The sequence below is a fragment of the Chanos chanos genome, chromosome 3 (assembly GCF_902362185.1).
Source record: "Chanos chanos chromosome 3, fChaCha1.1, whole genome shotgun sequence".
NCBI classification, from domain to species: domain Eukaryota; kingdom Metazoa; phylum Chordata; class Actinopteri; order Gonorynchiformes; family Chanidae; genus Chanos; species Chanos chanos.
In genome coordinates this window covers 17795927-17817368 of record NC_044497.1, presented here as the reverse complement: position 1 = coordinate 17817368, position 21442 = coordinate 17795927, and the positions used below count along the sequence as shown (strand labels likewise).

Here is a 21442-nt window from a genome sequence, read left to right as displayed (position 1 = left end):
ATAAGAGCCTAGTGGAGGGGGATTGGTGGTTGAGTGGACACTGAGGGTCGAATGACAGAATGATAGAAATAGATGGGATGTGGTGCAGTAATTAACTTAGTAAATAACATCCTACTTCCAAAAGTGGATTTGTTCAGTTGAAGCTCTGAACTTACAGAAAACTATAGAACTTTGCTCTTAATTACTTTAAATGACCCAGAAGTTTTTGAGTATTGCCCATGCATGCCATTACTATCTTTCTGCTGCCTGCAGGAGCCCTCTACCATAAGATAGCACATTTGACCCTAAAGGCTTTAATTTTTTTTATTGATCTCTTGGAAGAATGCTTTTAGCTTTAGATCTCTCTAAAGAGAATCTCTCCGTTAAGTCTTTGGGATTTGTGTATCTTTCATATACTCTCCTTTCTCTTTACTTTCTTTTCCAGACATTCAGGCAGTGGGTCTTAAGAAGGGCATGTTCTTCAATCCTGACCCTTATCTGAAAATTGCCATCCAGCCCGGCAAACACAGCCTCTTCCCCGCTCTCCCTCACCACGGCCAGGAGAAGAGGTCCGGCATCGTCTGCAACACTGTCAATCCCGTCTGGAAGAGAGAGGTAAGTCTTTCTAGTCTCCTTTCACCATCCTTTCATGCTTTCTGAAGTTAACACTACACCACCTCTTCAGTCCCCATGGGTTCCATTCTGTTGTGACAAAAAAAAGAAAAGGCATGTCTCTTTCGTTGAGTCATTGAGTGAGGGTTTGACATTGAGTGAAGCACCTAACTCAGATGAAATGGCTGAGCAAGTTTTGGAGAACTCATTGAGATTCCGAGGTATTTTTGCCTGGGTGCTCATGAAAGAGCTCTAGTTGCCATAGCTCTACTATATTTGTTTGCAGCACACACTCATTCCTAACGCGGTTGATGAAGTCTGAGCGGTAACATGAAAAGAGTTACCCAGGGGATAACTCAGTTCTGTTAGCTCTCTGATGTTAATTTTGCCCCTGGCTTTGAAAACAAAACTCTGTTGGAGCACAAGGCCTCTGTGTTTTGCCTTCATTTCCTTTAGCTGTTTATGTTAAAAATAAACAATGATTTTTTTTTTTCTTCCAAAAAAAAAAAATCCTAGTTTCTCATAACCCGATTTGTAATGTTCATATTTTGATAAAAACGCTCTAGTGTTTAAAGTATGGACAAAACGTTGCCTAATGACTCTACATTTACCATGTGTGGATGAAATGAAAAATTTCAGCCTTTGGGAAATTGATTTCATAACTTGTCCAAAATTGTAAAGACTGGTGGTCTCTAAGGGCATAAAAAAGGCACATAAACCAACCCAAAACCCACACCACTCATCAAACAAACCTGTCACTTCTATGTGACAGTGCTGATGGATTGGAGCATGCCCCAGCCTGCCTCTTCCCTAACACTCAGACAGATAGCTGATGTGTGAAATGACTAGCAAATGGCATAGAGAAACTTGGATCCGTCACTTCGGTTCTTTTCTATCTCTCACACCCGTGTTGCAAGTACTGGATATGTGAACATTAACAGTGAAAAACATTTATGCTCTGGAACACGGAAAATTTGGAACCAAATGCTTAATGCAAAGACCTTGGAAAGGAAAGGCAGATTTGAAATTGACCTGTAATTATTCAAAATGGAGGGACCTAAATTAAATGTTTAAAAGAACCTGAACAATGGCTTTTTTTTTTTAATCAGGAGGAATTATGCCGGTTTCTAAAAGGAATTTTTTGTTTGTGCAAAACTATAGCCACAACCTCCATTAGAGGCTTTTTTTAGAATAATGTCAGTGGGGCAAGCTGTAGATTTCATTTGTGAAACGATTTCAGTAAACCTCCTGAGCAGCATTGGCTCAAATGAATGCAATAATGCATAATTGGTTCAATAAAATGTCATTGTGAGGGAAGGGGATTGAATATGAGATCTAATATGGTCAATTTTGTGTGAGAAAACCAAAAAAAAAAAAAAAAACTGCACACACATTAGGAAAGAAGGAGTAATGATAAAGCTACGAGGAAGGTTTGCTATATGTAGGAGTAAACAAGGTTCGTGAGTTATTATTGTAAATAAAATCATAAAATCTTGCATTTTGTTTGTTCTGTTCCCTGTAACCATCTTTTGTGACAGCAGTATAAGCCTCTAATTTTTTTTTTTATTTCCATTTCTGCGCAGCTGTTTTACATTAAGTCTTTAGAGTAGGAATTTGCTCATTCAGACCAATTTTAGAAACAATTTGTTTGACTCTCGAATGGCGATACAGAGTCAGGGTGCTGGCTGTGAAATTAATGTATTTCATTACCATGTAAAATGCCATAGAATGTTCTAGAAGAAATGAAGGTATCAGAAATTTGATTTGCTGTTGAGGAGCAGAAGCTATGATAGCAGATAGTGGTACATGGAAGAATGGCCTAAAGAGGAGAAAAGACAACTCTCTGGACAATGATGGTATAATTATAACATATACTTACAGCCTTTTTTTATCACCTTGAAATAACGTTGCCGAAACCTCCTGTCCTTATGACAAACATAGCAGAACATACAAGAACAGTGCCATTGTACCAAGCACACCGGTTAGTGAAAAACATATTACATTTCATATCTCATCCTTGGATCTTCTCTAGGGAACTTCCCTTTGATAATCCTCTTGCCAGATGTTTCATTTGGTTCTTCAGGTTCCCTCTGTCTCTTGGCTTGCACCAGCTAAAGCAGTGGCATGAGTAGTAAGCTTGCACAGTTGCTTTAAGTTGAAACTGCACACTGAAGACAGCTGAAATTACCTTGTTATCTGTCTTTGTAGTTCAGGAAGCTGGTGCCAGCTTCTCAATAGTTTATTTACACCAACGTGCCCGCAAGCCTTTTGTGTGCACGCTATCTATGTGTCTTTAATTGCTCTTTCCACTGCTAATGACAAATGCTTAAACATGCTGCTTAAACATTCTTGCAAATTGCAAGCAATTATTATTCCTATATCTCTCTCAGAAAATGTGCTCATATGAATGCACTCCAAGAAACATCTTTAATGCAAATAAGTTGAGTCAGGGAAAAACAACAGACTTTTTGAAGACCTTCAAGACTAGGCCCAAGTTATTGCTCCAATTCAGAGATGATTTGAATCAAAACGGGGCATGGTGGTGCAGTGGTTAGCGCTGTCGCCTCACAGCCAGAAGGGTCAGGGTTTGATTCTCGGCTGGGCGGCCAGGGTTCGGTTTCCTCCCTCAGTCCAGGGTTGGGTTTCCTCCCACAGTCCAAAGACATGCAGGTTAGGTGAATTGGAGACACTAAATTGCATATGAATAAATTCATTCATAAATTGGTATGAATGTGAGTGTGTTTGTCTGTGTGTCTGCCTGGTGACCTGTCCGGGGTGTTTCCCCCCCTTTCGCCCAATGAGATGGCTTGAAAAAACATGACCATTTTTAGGATAAGTGGCTTTGTAAATGAGTGAGTGAACATCCTTTTATAAGTGTGTGAATTATATCTGGTGTTATTATTTATTTAGTTATTGTTTCACAGTAAAGATTCTAGATAATTATATGTGACTAAGGAGAGTGAATCAGTTCTATTCTTGTAACCTACTCATAAAATTGTGTTATATTTGTGCTGTGGTTTTTACTGTACAATCACTCTTTTATTTATTTATTTATTTATTTAATCTTATTATTTTATTCCTTTAATGAGCAAGATATTGTTCCTAAAAATAACTGAGTGCATTTGCGATCCATTGTTTCAGACCCAAGTATGAAAATGCTTTGCACCTCACCTACAAACAGCAATACTGTGCCTGGTCTGCTGTAAAAGTAAAAGTGGTCTCCTGATGGTTGTGCTAAGCCATGCGGCTCTTTTCATCCTATCTGTTCCTTCTATCTGCTCACCCTAGCCATAAATTGCACGCTGTCTCTGACCTCTAACGTCTCGTGAAATATATGGCATATGAAGTCATATAGGCGGCAGTAATTCGGGATGATGAAATGTAGGTCTGTCTCCAGCTCTATGCACGGCCAACCGAGTAGAAAGGATTTTGACTCCATAGCAGGAGCACACGTGACCTCTGCTAGTTTTCTATAGTGATGGGTCTCCTCTAAGGTTGATGGAACCATTACGTGCTTTTGTGGATGAAACTTGGCCACATTTACGCTCCACTACAGCGAACCTGAAGTTCCCAGCATTGATTCAGATTTAAGGGGTTGGATGGTTTTCCAGATATGTAGGTTGTATTGGGTATGTTCCATGTTTCCAAAATCCTTTGAATGAAGACTATTTCTGCGCTAGGTAAGCCCCCATGTTTTCCATGTTCTGTGTTCTACGTTTCTGAGAGTAAGCACTTCTTGCTCTTTTTTTTTTTTTTTTTTATCCCTCCCATCATGTCTACCCATTCCCACAGATGAGGTAAATGTCAAAGGGGCAGGTAGTAGAATTCTGTTGGATCATATAGGGAAAACTATGCTGGAGTGTGAGGGAGGGGAGACCGCCTGAAAACACAAGCATGACACGGTTAGAAAGATCTTCGTGCCTGAGCAGACATTTAATTGCACTCTACCTTACACCCCAGGCATAGCCAAACTCGCCCAAACACCTCTTTCAATCCTTAGCCCTCCCTCTGCTCCACACTGCTCTTTCTCCAGGTCCTTCCCTCTGAACGTTCAGTAAAAAGGGACCACCTGGTTGCTGTGAGAGGAAATGAGGGACGATTTTCTTTTGGTCATCCAGTGTGGAGTCCAGTTGCTTCACGGTTTCGTCATCCTTTTTTTTTTTTTTTGAATAATGTATTTAACAGGCTGGTTGGTCTAACCTTCTCGGCCTTGTATTTTAAATGCATTATTTTTTAAATAGTCACATCTACACATTTATTTCTTCACTAGGTGTGCCTTGTAAATTTCTCTTGCATTTGCCCTTGGCTACAAACAGAGCCCCTGGCTTTGCCATCACATTCATCACTGTCTGCACAATCGATGCCAATTCCCATACTGCTGTATCCTTTCCCACACTAATATTTCCATTTGTGTAAACAAATACTGCAAAGCAATTGTATAATGTCTTTTTAATACGGGATGCTTTGGATCCACATTAAATGTTTTAAATATCTTCCCCCATCAGTTCACTCTGCTTCAGGTCTAAAGTTATAGTTTAAGATGGATACCCACTGATACTGATAAGTTCAAAGAACTGCTTTGTAGAACTATTAAAGCATTCATTAATTTAGTGTGCATATGTCTGACATTTGCTTTCTGAGTTAGACAGCTGGCCAATGGCAAACACCCCCCCCCGTACCACCACTTGGGGTAGCACTTCTTAATACTGTAGCCGAGAGGCATTGTAGATGTCATTTGTGGGGTGAAATGAAATTAATGCTGTTCCAAGTGATATTCAGTAGTAAACATACTGGAGGACACATGGAGAGGTTTAACTGATTTGTTTAGGTGCAAATCCATTCACATTCATTTTTTAATGGCTTTGTACACCACTCCTTCTCTTTGTTTCATCTGACAAGATCTCTCTGGGCAGTAAAAAAGCTTTTGAGTCAGCAGACTTGTCTTGTAGCATGATTAGCACCATCCCTCTTCTTCCCTGATATATATATATATATGTGTGTGTGTGTGTGTGTGTGTGTGTGTATTCTTTTCTTTTCTAGACATCTGTAAGCTGTAGGCACTATAAGTTTACATGAATGAATCACTAATCAAACCTCCGCACTCTTAGTTACTATAATGTAATGTATTCGTTTGATTACAGACGACTGAGTGAGGTCCATATGGGTACACCCCATGCATCCCACTGATGTTTCTCATCATAAACTGGAGGGGAGAAAATGTTCAGTGAGTCCGGTCCTCAGAGAGGGTAGTGCAACATTATGCAACAGTGGACAGAGATAAACTGTTTCTCCCCTGTGGTTTACGCTGCTGTAAAATACAGGCCACGGCAGTTGTACAGGTCATCTCCACAGGGAACAGGGGGAAAGACCCTCTGACAGTGAAATCACCCTATTTTATTATACACCTGTGAGGAAGTTCAACTCCTTCCTTAGAGTCTGCATGTATATCTGCTCCTACAAGGTTTTACACCATCTGAACAACTAATGAGTTAAACAGTTAAAGCTAAGAATTGTTCTTGTACTCTAGCCTAAACCAAACACAAGGATTAGTGAAACTATTTCCTCTGACTTGAAGTAGGTGGGGAATATGAAGAATATAAAATCTTCATTTGCACATCCTGAGTCATTTCCAACCTTGCTTTGCATAGCAAGAGAATGAAAGAGAGAGAGAGACAGAGAGCGAGAGAGAGCAAGAGGGAAAGGGAGAGGGAGAGGGAGGACTGGAATTTGGGAGAGACACGAGACAAATAAATAAGAGTGGTTGACATGACCTCTTCGCTCACTGTGACAAATCTTTTTTCAACTTGAAAACTGTTTTAATGCCTGGCGCTGTCACACTCCATCCAGTCTGCCATATTTCCTGCCTTTGCCATCCTACAGGCTGCGAGAGAAACACCGCCTGAATCAGCAAAGGCCATCTCATCAGCCTGTGCCAGATGAGATACGTTGGTATCATTCAAGTTCACCATTTGGACCTGTGCAGCGCTTAAATCTTTCTTCTGGCTTCCAAAGCTTTTTAATTTTCAGTTTTTGTCCAACGAAGACATGGGCACTCTGACTTGGCAGTTGCAAGGAACCTAGAACAGATTGTTCTAGAGGGGGTAAGAAGTGCCAGTTGGACTTCTCTCAGAGACAATTAGACGTGCCGCCCGCTGAGATGTCTGCTTGTCTCTGGTGGCCGCATGCTGCATTTTGACTAGCAGGAACAGGACATCAGTACTTCTCATTGCTGTTATCGTTAAACTGCAGCCTGGAAATTTTGAGCGTGGTATTTTGAAATGTATAGTTCTGTTCTTTTCTTACTTTCTCAGCCATGCACCTGTGATTAGGGAAACAGCCGGCAGTAGTTGTTGACTCCGGAGCTTGTTTGTTTGTTTGTTTGTTTTGTTTGTGTGTTTGTTTACTCCTCACACACCCACCCGTTGGCCTCAGCTGGCTCCTGTTGAGTGTTGTTGCAGAGCCCAATCTCTCCAGCGCTGTAGGAGCCACAGAGAGGGGGTGGATGAACTTCAGGGAGCACTGACTTAATTACACTCAACATGCCTAACACCCCCATGTCTTTGCTCTCATTAAGGCAAAACAACTGTGTAAGTCGCTGGTCTAGTCTAGCCAGTCACTCGAAAGCAGCTTTAGCTTTACCTGTCTAGTTTGTTCAGTTCCAGGACTCACTGCACAGCCCTGTACTTGTCCAGACCAGAATTACTGTAAAACACCATAGCTGTAGCTTCCCAGGTGGCTGGAGGCCAGTTGAAGGCCAAGGTGGACACAAAAAGTTGTTTTCTCACCAATAAGCAGGTGTAATAATGTCTCTCAGCACATGGTGAAGCTACAAACAACATGAGGATACTGGTGAGAAAGCAGTGTATCCAAAAGGCTGATACAAACCTCACTGACAGGGCTTGCAATGTTGTTCTATCTACACTCTTGGTTGTTCCACCCCCTGTTATTATTTACTGAGCTGTAGAGACTCCCTTACTGCTGTTTTAGCTTGACATCTGTTGTCACAGCGGTTGCCTGATGGTAAATCTCAATTTTTGAATGCGTTACAGCAGGAATTCTTTAATAAACCAAGTCCAAATGGTAATAAAGATCTGGGCTACATGGAAAAAAAAGCAATGAATGGATTAAAACTCTTAATTAGAACAAGCAGGGTTTTCTCTTTCCACTTTTACGCAGTCCCAAAATGAGGAGGAAGCTTTAATTTTCAATTAAAAACATTCACTGAAGAAGACAGAGCTGCGGGGCACAGAGCAAAGACTGCTGGGTGTAAATTGTGCTCAGCTGCATAGATTGGATTTTCAGGGCCTGTTGGGCTATGTGTGTGTGTGTGTGTGTGTGTGTGTGTGCATGTGTGTGGCACTAACTAGGCCAGTAAACAGTAGGGGAAGACTCATCACTTCGAATAGCTATGTCTCATACACAGATTGCAGCTGAAATGCAAGTATGATGTGTGTGAGTGTGTATGTTTGCCTAAGCTTCTCAGCACTAATTTTCTCAATTTACCCTCACCAGTTCCCCAGAAATCCATCATTACTCAAATTACTATTCTACGAAAATGAATCCAAGCTAAGTCTTTTTGTTCTTAAGCTTGTCCTTGGTTTTATTAATATGCCAAAAAATTTAACCACAGCCAGGTTTTACCTGATCTTCGTTACAACAGAGCTGATTAGATTCTGTCTCAGCTACAAGGCAGTTTCATTCTATCACTTGTACCTAACAGGATACTAGAGTCCTCTGAGAGTCCTTGACACTTGGACCAGGTTCAGACCTCTCTCTCTCTCTAATCCCTGGCTGAGACAGGGAGCATTTTAAGCACCTTGGACAGCTCTGGGCTTTTGTTGGCAGGCCGGGCCCCTTCAGCACTGTAGACAGCTGCAGAGACAGAGCCGCAGTCTCTAACCCATGCCAGGCAATGTTACCTTACATAGGACAGAACTGCTGTGGAGAAAACATTGAAACTGTGCAGTCATTTGCCCCATGCTTTCCCATAATTACCCCAAATTTGTTTCTACAGCTAGACAGGCAGTCATGTTCAAACTATCCATGCAACAATGTGGCATTCCAAGTAATTCCTAACAATTATTGATTTATGGTTCAAATGACATGACAGAAGAATTTGTCTGACCAACCAAGCAATATTTGTGTATCTAAAATAGTGTTAATATCCCTGTTACTAAAATAAACTTCAGTATTTTCACTAGGCTGTTTTATTGCACACATATATTCACAGATATTCACACAATGCCTTACTCTTTTACCTCTTTCGACAGCGTTTTAACTTTGTGTCTCTGCCTACGGATGTACTGGAGATTGAGGTGAAAGACAAGTTTGCCAAGAGCAGGCCAATCATCAAACGTTTCCTGGGAAAGCTGTCTATGCCTGTACAAAGGCTGCTGGAAAAGCATGCTATTGGGTTTGTGCTCCTTATTTACCCATGTTTACCCATATTTATTCTCTTTTCCCAGCTTTTTGAAATGCTAAGGACCCTAATCTACAATAATACGTTCATTTATTTGTTTATCTCTCTGGACAGTGACCGTGTGGTGAGCTATTCTCTAGGACGCAGGCTCCCAACAGACCATGTCAGTGGACAGCTACAGTTCCGGTTCGAGATAACGTCTTCAATTCATCCAGGTCCCCTGCGTGTTCACTTTGTACCTCCCTAGCACACTCTCACAAAGACTCCCTAACAAATTCAATTGAACCAGCTTCTATCAAAGTATGTTCAGATATATCTATATGATCGCTCAAAAGCAACTTCCACAGACAACCAGATTCAATTTTACTGAGGTCACCTTTGTGCAAGCTACTTATGGTAAATGATGATATGTATTCTAATGTATTTGAGGATTCTGTCTTTGCTCAGAGATGATAATATATTTGCCCCTCTCCACCCTCCCCACCCCCACTGTGGCAGATGATGAGGAGGTGTCCCTCAGCATGGAACCAGACGGTGTTGTGGAGCATGACCAACAGAATCAGGAGGATCAAAACGTGGACCCTCCAGCCCCTGCTGAACCAGCTGCGGAGGATGCACTGAGCTTGGGTCTGGACGTCCCAGACCTTCCTGCTGATAGTACCGTGGACATGGAGACCCATGACCCTGAAATTCCACCAGCCGAACCCCATTGCCCTGAAAATGCAAACACCCAGTCTGAGGAAGAGGGGGCTCCAGCAGAGGATGAGGAAACAGAGCGTGCCTCAGTGGTAGCAGTAAGACAGGAGGAGGAGGAGGTGCCCAGCTCAGATCACGAAGCTGAGCCTGAGGAGCAAGGCTCCAGTGAGCAGGACCAAGTTCAGGAGCAAGGAGAAGCTGCAGAGGAGTCATATGATGAGTTGCCAGAAGTTCATAGTGCTGAAGGTACAGACGCAAATGAGAATGAATCAAGAGTAGAAGATGGAGAAGTGGAGAGTCCAGTAGTAGATGGGTCCATGGCTTCTGAAGAGATTGAGGTGCAAGAAGAAGAAGAAGGAGACGGTGAGGAGTCTTGCTCCCGACAAATGCGAAACGCCATGAAACGAAGGAGTCGCCCCTGCTCACTCCCAGTGTCTGAACTGGAGACAGTCATTGCCTCTGCCTGTGGTGACCCTGAGACTCCACGCACACATTACATTCGTATCCATCACTTGCTCCACAGCCTACCTTCCGCCCAACAGGACTCTAACAGCCAGGAGGATGAGGAAGTTTGCGTCGACCAGGAGACCTCTGAGGAGGTCACTCTTAAACCCTCAGAGGATAAGGAGGAAGGGGGAGTGGAAGAGGAGGAGGGACCCTCGGAGACTCAGTCGCCCTCACAGGTTCCAGAATGCCATGGTCCCTGCTGTCGCAGGACTCTTCCAAGGAGCCTGTCCATCGAGCGTCTGTCTGAGCTCAACCAGCTGCTGGGGAGTGAGCGACTCTTGCTGCCTACCCCACAGCCGGAGAGTGAAAACAGTGAGGCGGGTGTTTGTGTGGGACGAGGTCCTAGGGAGAGTGAGTGCGAGCTTTGTGACAACTCCTGCTATAGCACCTCTTGTTACAGCACCTCCTGCTATAGCACCTCCTGCTACAGCAATTCTGGTTACGAGGGGCGTAATCGTTTCTGTAGCCACACACGACTCTCCTCTGTGGACAGCACTCGCCTCTCTGAGAGTACTGTTTTCTCCTCACAAGAGGAAGAAGAGGAGGAGAACAGTGCCTTCGAATCTGTGCCGGACTCAGTGCAGAGCCCAGATATACGAGAACCAGGAGACGGGTCGGTCCAGTGGACGGAGGATCAAACAGAAGGAGGCGACCAGGGTCGAGAGGAGGCTGAGGAGTCACCGGTTGCTGGACCTAGTACCAGGACATCAGGTGAGGAGCGCTAGTTTTCTAAAATACAGCAACACCTTGCTTGCAAAATTACTTCTAAGAGACAAATGATATCTGATGTTCATGAAATGGTGTACTTTTGGCAAGGTAGTCTGCCTTCTTTGCAGTCATCTTCTTCATAAAACACCAAAAGAACACATCATACTTGCATATGCTATTTGTGCCCTTTTATCAATTAATTATAGGTCAGTAATGACTGATATATTATTGGAGTAGCTGATTTTTTTCACCACTCTAGGCAAGTGGGCTGTACTTTAGCGTTCACTTTCCTTTCAGGCCTCAGATAGTGTTTTCAGTTCACTAAAACATGAGCTGCTTCCATTTGTAATATTTGTCTTGACAAATGGTTCTTGATGAAAACATCAAGCTGTGCGGTTGTAGATGCAGTAATTGCCTGATCGGATCACTTTTTGATAATGAATAACAGAGGTGTGTTTAGTAAGCGCCGGGGAAAGTGACAGGCTTGGGAATGACTGTTTTGACAGGCAATTAGTCCAAGGAGTCAGGGACGCCGTTGCCTCTGTCCCTTCAGACTCGTGGTTGATGACTGTCAGTTTTCCTCACTAATTAATGCTTAACACCTCCTGCTGGCTTCATTTAGTGAACACTGACAAAGAGGAGTCACCACCTCCCTGTACGTTTTTAAAGCTCTGCAGGACAGGTCAGCAGGCTAAGGTGATAGTGGCCTGTTAGAGTGGAATTCTTTAAAGTTGGATGACTCCTCCAACACTTTCACTTTTCCTCAGTGAGTTTACGTATTGTTGTTCACAAGTATGAATCCTAATTTGCTTTGTTACTTAGAATCCAGGGGGTGTGGATCCATCTGGATGTTAGCGTTCGCATACTGGCCGCAACATTTCAACCCCATTATGACGATAAGAGATAAATTAAATAGTAATTTTGAGGTTGAACTCATTTGAGGCTTTTTCTCATGTCAGTGTACTTAGGCTATTTTATTATGCTTGTAGAGGTTTTGGAAACCCTTGTTAAATGAAGTCTCTATCCACTTCTCTCTCTCTCTCTCTCTCTCTCTCTCTCTTTATTCATGCTTTGAACCATTTCTTTCTTGTTTTCTTAACCTGCCCCGAGTCTTTTTGAGTGTACTGTATTGCATGTTGGTTCTCATTAAAGTGATATATAATGTAGGTCACAAAGCATTGAAGAAAATGCTTGATAGCATGCTGTCCCACTTCACAGTCTGTCAACAGTCCTTTTTCCTTTTTTTTTTTCTTTATCTTTACCTACTCCAAAGTTATTTTAGCCCGCTTAGAATCTCTTGAAAATGTTGAATACCGTCACCAAGGTAACAAACTCCTCACTTTGTTGTGTTATAGCCAACAATTTAAAAATACAAGGAAATTTAATACTGGTGATATAGCTGACTGACATGCAGCATATAATATACACATTGACCTGCTTGTGCCTGTGGAGCTGAGCTTGGATGAAATGACCAACCCAAGCCAAGGATAAGATATATGAGCATGGAGACAGGAGTTGTCAACGTTCATCACATAGCATGACGTGGACTGCTAAGCTACATATAAGTTCAAATTGGCCTGCTTTGGCTCTAGTTTGAATTCCTAAACACCCTTTTCCTGTTTTTTCTTCCTATTTATATATATTCGGCTTGATTAAAGTTTACATTACATTTTTCAAGTTGAGTAATCTTCCAACTGACTTCTGCAAAGCATCTGATGGATAGACAGCTCAGCAGTCCAAGGATGAGAGCATTCTGTAGATTTAACAGAATCAAGCTGTGCTTGTGCTGTAAGAAAGATTTGCCACTCTAATCGTAATGCCTATGTTGATTTCATGTTCACCAAGTAGATGTTCACCAAATAGTTAAATTCATGTAGATTTAACAGAATCAAGCTGTGCTTGTGCTGTAAGAAAGATTTGCCACTCTAATCGTAATGCCTATGTTGATTTCATGTTCAACAACCATTTTGGATAGTTTAATGAACAAATTGCTGGTGAGACGGGGCAGAGGAGTGAGGAGGAATTTGGAGTGTGGCATAAGAACTGACCATTTCGAGGGGTAAAAGGCTACCACAACTTTTACATCCTCCTTGCCATCTCTTTATTTACTCTCTTGTAATATGGCGAAATTGGATTTCCACCTCTCTCAGGATGCATCCGACCAGGATAATAGCCTCTCCCATCCTTGTGTCTTATCCATGATGCTGTTTGGCTGCTACAATTCCCGATCTTCACAACGAAAATAAATATATAAATAAATAAATAAATATAGAGAAATGAAGATACTTCTTCTTAGCTTTCACATATATCTTATAATTATGATATATGATTTTTGTACATGTTGTACAGCCAATTGCCTAGATTTTTTTTTTTCTTCTTCTTGTTTTCCTCACTTTTATAGGCAATAGCCTTTTGCCATGCAGTCACCATCCAGTCAGTCAGCTACCTGCTTTGCGACCTGATCCCCACCATTACCCAAGTATTGATGAACCGTTGCCACCAAGTAAGACTTCCTGGTCACCCCTTCATCCATGTTCCATGTGCTTATTTGCATGTGTGGGCGTCTGTTTGTCTGTGTGTATGTGTGTGTGCACGTGTCACTACAAAGTCCTTGTCATTGTCTTGTCTTTTCTCTTGTTTTCACCACTGATGTGTATTTAGTGAGTGTGAAAGTGTGATTGATACTGTTTATGACAGAGCTCATCATTTCGCCTCATCTGACTGTTTTTGGGGAATGTGACTCTACTGACATGCATGTCAATGCTCCTTCATAACTAGCCTCTCTTTAGGACCTCACTAATTACCATCATCCCCTCTCAGGACTTTTCAGACCCTCTTACCAACCCACCTCTCCCATCTCCTCTGATTTGAGATTTCAAAACTCATTAAATGTACCAGTCAAAGGTTGGCGTCTCTCAAAAGCCAGAGTCACTTTGCAGAGGAAAATAGAGATTCAATACAAGAACCTTCAAGTTCTTCAAGACACCATAAGATGCTCTAGGTCTAATCCTCTGGCTTGTTCTTCAAAACATCCCACTCCAATATCAACTTGGTTTCTTATTTCTCTCTTCTTATGCTCTGATTAAAATGAGGGTTAGAAGAAAAGGCTGTCTGCACCTCAACCGGTTCACAGTAACGAGAGATGGACACTGACCGTGCTTTCGTATACAAGTCCAAAGATCACTTAGAGGCACTCAAAGCGCTATTGACATAAATGAGTTCTACACTCTAGAGATCGGAGAGATCTCCCTCATCTAAGGGGCCCTTTTTTACTGGTCTCCATAGTGACCAGTTTTAGAGAGGCAGTGGCAGTGCAGGGAATAGCAGTCTATGTTTATGATTGTTAAGCACTGACATTTCAGAGACTGAATACCATCAGCTGAGAGCTAAAGATATCAGTGAATAGGAGCACAAAGTCAACAAGTCTACTGAAAGGATTAGATAAACTGAGACATCTAGCAAGCTAATATATCACTTTTTTTTATTGAGTTGCACAATCAGCTTTTAACAATGTGACCATGTGAGGAACTGAAACAGGACTCTTTCAACTTCAGAGTGCATAATAGTATCTTAAAAAAAAAAAACTTTTGCTCATAGCAGTGGGTGAGTTACTGTGGTTCCAGAATGAAAGAAACATTTCACTATTAACACCCTTTTTTTTCTCTTGGATATGTATTTATTCAGCTCTTGTGTGTGTCAGTGCTGTGACTTGGTGCAATGTCACGCAAACGGGTACCCTGCTGAGCTTTGGTTTTTACTATGAAATGGGCACACGTACAGAATGCTAAAAATAGCCTCCAAAAATCCTACTCCGCAAGGAAGGTTTAGAGGCAAGCTTTGACAGGCACAAATACTGCACTCAAAACAAGATTCACATCAAACGTATTAGTGCCTGCTCTGGAGACCTGCTCATATGTTCTCTGAGAGAAGACATGAATACATATTTATTTTGTGTATTTATATTAACACGTATTTTATATAATATGCATTTATTTTACATATTTATATTAACACATGTTTAATAAAGACATTAACTATTGATTGGATTAGAGTGAGACTGATATTGCTGGAATATATCATAGCACTGCATTAAAAATGTTGATGGAGATCGAGATTGAGCTTTAGGCCGGATGCCCTCCTCTCATAGTTCAGAATAAATTAACAGCTTCTACCACTGTAATTTCACCAGCTGATTTCCTCATTGTAGCGCATATGGTACTCTGTAGCAAGGCAAATTGCAAATCTCAGTTACGAAGTACTGCGCTAAAAAAGAAGACAATGATGATGAATCAGGGTTTTTTTTCTTTTTCTTTTGAAGAATACCCGTTTTTAAACTTTCAAAACAAAGAAAAGAAATAACTAACATGCATTGTTCCAGCTGCAAAACTGGCACAGTAAATCACCCACTAGACTATATTTGCCAGATCTGAAAATATCTTGGAAGCATTTCACATGTGTAAACAGCTGGCCAGTGTTACTGTAAGAATGACTGATTAACTGTCCAAAACTGGATTAGCTGGAAGATATTTTTGTACATTTGCCCCTCAACATGCATGCTGTAGTATTCACCTTTTTCTACATTACAGGCACTTCACAGCATTCTCTGCTGTCCTCTTTTATTTTATTTATTTTGTTGTTGTTGTTGTTTTTTGTTTTTTAGCTGTCATCTCAGAACAGCCATAAATTTACTACCTACAACACCATGCTCTAACATTGGGTCATTTTTGCTTATTTTGGAATATGTAATGAAAATTATAGCTTATTTTCTTTAGAATGAAGCGTGCATCTTATAACATTCATGAATACGCTGATACAGCCTACAGCTGTAGTTTAAACAAAATGTATGGGTTGTAAGGACAGGATGAGGATGATGCAGAGAAACAGAGAGACAGAGAGAGAGAAACAGAGAGAGAGAGAGAGAGAGAGAGAGAGAAAGAGGGCCTTTGTGATGCTGTTGTGTAGACTTGGAACAATGCTGTGGTTATACTCTTTTACTGGTCTGTGACAGTTGTCACTAACACAAACCCACACTATACTGTCATTCATAAGCTTCAGTTGTCACTTCAGTCACTACACAAAAGAAGGTTACACCTCCAGTTCAGTGTAATGCTTATCATACCTCTTAACCAGAAGTGGTCTGTCAGTTGATTGGGTAGAGCTCTCCGATCCTGGCCAATGAGAAAACTGTCCTCAGAGGCAAATATTGGTGATATGCTACCATGTAATTGGGGTATTTTATAGTGTTCTGGGTTGCCATAAACAGACAGGCATTAGGGGAGAATGACAAAGTCAGCACCAGGTTTTCTGTTTGGTCTGTAAATGCTTATGTTGTGATTGGGTCTGAGGAGGCTGATCCTGGATCAGTAGGGACCAATAACGTCTCCCTTGAGCCTCATTCTCCGCAGTCAGGCCTATAAACAGCTGGACAACCTGACAGAAATGTTCGCCTGGCTCCCCACATAGAGAAGTAAATCAGCCACCACGTATACAGGCACACACAAGCATGAACCCAGCCACACCCCCCCCCCCCCCCCCCCCCCACACACACACACACACACACACACATATGCATGCATTCACACACACGTGCACACACACACAAACTCCTTGGTGCTGCAGTGACACATCTCTTGTTTATTTATGGTTCCCCGCTGTGCAGTGTGTGTGTGTCTGTGTGTGTGTGTGTGTGCGTTGTGTGTAAGCGTGTGCACGAGGGAAAAGGAGAGAGAGAGAGAGCTAGAGAGAGAGAGAGCATTCCAATTGTGTGTTATGAATGCGTGTATATATAGTAAGGTTTGTGTGTGTGTCTGTGTGCGTGTGTGTGTGTGTGTGCATTACATATGCATATGTTATTGTACCTCTAGTCATCTCCATGCCCTGGAGGCTTCTTCACTAAACTATATGTGTCTGAATAGATCTGTGTTTATAATTAATAAGTGTAATATGTTTGGATATGTGTGCGCTTGTTGTATACATTGTGTGTGTGTGTGTGTGTGTGTGTGTATGCATGTGATTAGTAAGACCGTGACTTGGCTCTTCCCTGTCTTATTATCCTGTCTCTGAACAGACTGGGAGGCGAGGATTGACAGCCACGGGCGTGTGTTTTACGTAGACCATGTAAACAGGACAACAACGTGGCAGAGGCCTTCCCATATGGGCAAGTGTAACGGCATCCAGAGATCCAACTCCATCCAACAGATGGAACAGCTCAACAGAAGGTATACATGACTCTAACTATAGACGAGACCTCAGGGGTTGTGGGTCCAGAATCGTCTTTGAATTGAATTGAATTGAATTGAATTGAATTGAATTGAATTGAATATTCAAGAAGGTGTAATGCAAACACAAACACAAATACACACACACACCCACGCACACACACACAAGCTCCTCACCCTTAGTCTGCTTTTGTATTCCACCCTTAGTCTGCTTTTGTATTCACTGAAATATTGCAGAGTCAAATCTTCTGTAAATCCATGATAAGCAATGAATAGAAACAGGCTGTGATAGGAATTGAATATCAATTGAATAACATCAATATTGATGTTTGTTTATTAAAGAAACGATTAATAGAGTACTATGTACAGTCTGCCGTATTTTGAGGATTCTTTTCGTTTGCAGGTGTCATGTTTTATGTAGCTATTTAGAGCTACGTGATGTTATTTAATAATGTATAACAGCTTGAGGGAGTCTGCACACATTATTGGTAATGTTGTGCTGCCATCTTGTGGACAGTAATGTGAATGCATGCAGAAGACTATTTACCTGATCCCTGACTAGTTTTTACTATACTGATATGTGATCCAGTATGGATCAGTTTGAGATTTTTGAGCTATTTGTCCTGATGTTTGGAAAACCATATCATCCCTCTAATTTGGGAAACACTCCAACTGTCACCAAGGCAACTGTAAACACACCCACATACAGGAAGTATAGACTTAAAAAACGTAGCCCACACTTCGCAGTGACGTAAAATACGTCTCCTGTATGTTGCCATACCAGCCATAGGACAATCAGTGCCTGGTGACCCAAGAATCTCCAGTCTAACAGCTCTCTGAACACTGTCAATATATAGATCAAGTCACTGGCTCACAATTGATTCAGCAACCAGTGGACTCCCAGATTTGAGCCCATCCTTCAGTCCTCTGACTTCACAACATGTTCGAGACAGATGCTGTCAATGACTGAAGGAAATGAAACAAAAGAAATCAATGATAGCAAATCATAGCCTTTTCTTCCATCTTTTTTCTCCTATTTTTCTCCTTTAGAAATATTTTCTAAATATCTATCTATCTATACATCTTTTTGGTATTTGCCACAATGATGCTGATAATTCCTCTGATAATTCAGACCATTTAGAGAATTTTGAAAATGTTGAATGTGATTAGTCGTTTGCACGTTTGCATGGAAATTGTTTTTGCTTTCGGACTGTTGGGGGAAACCAGTTTTTTTTTCCCCAGTGTCTTGTGCGTAGGCATATTACACTTGCCATGACATTAACGTCTCCCTGAGTTGTTGAGGAGGTCCAGTGTGTATCAGGGCTGTTTGTGTGACCAGAGGCCATGTCTCGTGACAGATGTGTACACTAAAATTGTCAGGGCACAAGGTTCATCATAGACTTTTTAGTGCTCTCAGGGGTACTGCTATCTGATTTCCAGATGCTGTGTGTGCGAGAGAGACAGAGTGTGTGTAGAAGTGGAAGCAGAAGTCGAAGTAGAAGTAGAAGTACTTTATTTGTCACACACACTGAGCAGTGAGCAGTGAAATGTAGCCTCTGCATTTTATCCATCCTAACACCAGTGAGCACACACACACATACACTATGAGCCAGGAGCAGTGGGCAGTCGCTGCCGCCGGCGTCCAGGGGCCAACTCAAGATCTTTTTGCCAGTGCCTTGGTCAAGGTCACTCACAGGACTGACACGAGTACTAATCCTAGCATGCGTGCTTTTGGAAGGAAACTGGAGCACCTGGAGGAAATCCACACCAACACCGGGAGAACATGCAAACTCCACACAGAAAGGACCTGGGATGGCCGGAATTCGAACGCAGGGCCTTCTTGCTGTGAGGCTACAGTGCTAACCACGGAGCCACCATGAAGCCCACTATGTGTGTGTGTGTGTGTTTGTCCGTCCTGCATACCTTTCACTTTTCTACCCTGGAATCTCTAAATACAATATCAGAATTCCTGTCTGGGTAACCTCAGCTTTGCTGCTTCTGAATCATAAAATTTATATCCTCTCAGACAGCATGCACATTGTGCAAAAGAATAAAGAGCTCACTGTCTAAGTATTCGTAGATTAATACTTGCCTCTGTGTTGCTGGTCCCTGTATTCAAACCCACTTAGCTCTGTCATTAAAGAAAATAAGATTAAAACATCTTAACTCCAATTTAATGTAGGCTTTTAAATGACTCTCTCAAAAGAATCAGTCAGCAATTGAATTGAACTTGAACTTAGTTGGTGTCCCACTAAACTTTGATCTGGTCAAATGTTAAAATATGTATCAAGTGGTTATCTAATTTAATTTCTGGTTGCTCTTATGGCTTTACTTTCCTCAAAAACTTGCTGGTGTTGTTGTTGTTGCTGGTGTTGTTGTTGTTGTAACTATAGTCTGGTTGCCAACAGATTCTTTTTGTAATATCCTATAGATTGTAACTGATATGTTCTTTACCATGATAAAAATATTAGAACGGCTGCCTGCACCTAATCTGGTCTGTGAGGAGTAAGTGACTAAAGCTGTGTGATGTGGTTTGCTGTACAGATATCAGAACATCCAGAGAACCATGGCCACGGCCACGGAGGATGAGTCAGGCAGCAGGAGACAGGAGAGAACCAGCAGCTCAGAGACAGAGACAGACTCACCCACGCAGTCCACAGGTACTGACATTGCAGAAAAAGATGCCTCTTTTAAAAGCATGACACATTAACATAAACATGTCTCTGTCTTGTTAGTCCTATTAAATCTATTAGATTTGTAATTGTTATGCTAACAGTCTGAAGCATCCTGTTCATTCACTTCATGGCTAGTAAAGCGGCCTGTACCTTACTGACAGATAGTTGATTATTTTGCCTTCGTGTCTTGTTCAGAGCTGAGAAGAGAAGCCCCCTCATCACCAGTGAGCAGTCAGAAGATAAACCTTCTACTCCAGTGTCCAGCCGTAAAGTTTGTGACCCACCCAGAATTCTTCACCATCCTCCATGCAAACTATGTAAGTATACAGGTGGGGGAGGGGTGTTACATAGTTATCCTGAAGATGGTTTGAATATGACCTGATGTCAAGGGGGATGTCAGATTCATCCATCCGTCTGTCCAGTCTCCATCCATCCAGCGTCGCATTATATTTTTCTGGCATCTATTGATTGGTTCATCAAATAACATCCTTTAATGCTGAGTAATGTGTCATTCATGAGCCACCAGACAAATTTCCAGACAGAGATCGTTATCCTCTGAGACCAGATTTCCCTTCTGCAAACACTCAGTCATTTCTGATGTGTCTCATCATAGCTCAGATAGTCTCATCAGCTATTCAAAGGCAGATGACACCACTGCTTAACACTGGAAACACTTTAAAAAGCCCGGTGTGGGAATGTTTTATACAAACATTATGGGGGCATTATGGGAATGTTATGGGACATTGCCATCTGTCCAGCCTGTCATAGTGTCATTAATAACATAACTTTGTGACAGTGACTGTAACCACCTCTACTTTCAGACTGGTGATTTATAAAGCCATAATAGTGTGGGAAGGTACAGAGCCATGGAGAGAGGAGTGTTATACGGGTGTCAGTTTGTATCCTGGAATGACTGACATGTTCAGTGCACTGTCAGCAGCAGACTGGGCTCCCCAGGTGAAGGGCAATACTGATGGATGGTCTATAAATAGAAGGCCCTATCTACTGGTCAGATGGGCACTCTCAAGATCTCACAGTAGAAAGGAGACTAAGATACTCTCTTTGTGTGTGTGTGTGTGTGTGTGTGTGTATGTGTGTATGTGTGTATGTGTGTGTGTGTGTGTATGTGTGTGTAAGCACGTGTGTGTGGATTCGCATTTGTGAACTTATCATATATAGAAACCAGCAACAGTATCTCATTGCGTGGGTATCTGTTGAAACACATTCTTGTCATTTGTGTGTGTGTGTGTGTGTGTGTGTTGAGTGAGGTTGAGTGAGTACACTCTCATACTTGCACTCTCACATGTGTGTTTGCCCGTGCATTTAAGAATACAAAGCATGAATTGATTTATTTGGGTTAACAAGGTGCAAAAGGCACAGCTTGTGCTTTTAAGCACAGTTTAAGAGTCAGCAGATCTTAACAACAGTGTCCTTTGTTAGCGGAGATCCCAGTGTGACTCTTCTTGTGGACATATTCCTTTTAGCTTCAGAGTGTGTGAAACTGTATACTCAACTCTTGTTGGCTAAGTCAACAAGGGCTCACAGTCAGCATACAATGTTCTGTGTTCATTTCCTCACTAGATCACTCAAAGTCTTTGAATACATACAGAAATATGCGTTCTTGTAAT

The 21442-nt window shown here is 41.8% G+C and overlaps 1 protein-coding gene across 1 annotated transcript in view; it reads left to right on the top strand.

Moving 5' to 3' along the window:
- hecw1a (HECT, C2 and WW domain containing E3 ubiquitin protein ligase 1a) overlaps nucleotides 1-21442 on the top strand; it is a 52633-nt gene that overhangs the window by 16256 nt on the left and 14935 nt on the right. The window contains exons 6-13 of the mRNA XM_030768433.1: nucleotides 425-594; nucleotides 8862-9004; nucleotides 9125-9225; nucleotides 9509-10924; nucleotides 13323-13424; nucleotides 16989-17139; nucleotides 19684-19799; nucleotides 20010-20131. Of these exons, the coding sequence (XP_030624293.1) occupies nucleotides 425-594; nucleotides 8862-9004; nucleotides 9125-9225; nucleotides 9509-10924; nucleotides 13323-13424; nucleotides 16989-17139; nucleotides 19684-19799; nucleotides 20010-20131 (2321 nt within the window). The remainder of the gene's footprint in view (nucleotides 1-424; nucleotides 595-8861; nucleotides 9005-9124; nucleotides 9226-9508; nucleotides 10925-13322; nucleotides 13425-16988; nucleotides 17140-19683; nucleotides 19800-20009; nucleotides 20132-21442) is intronic.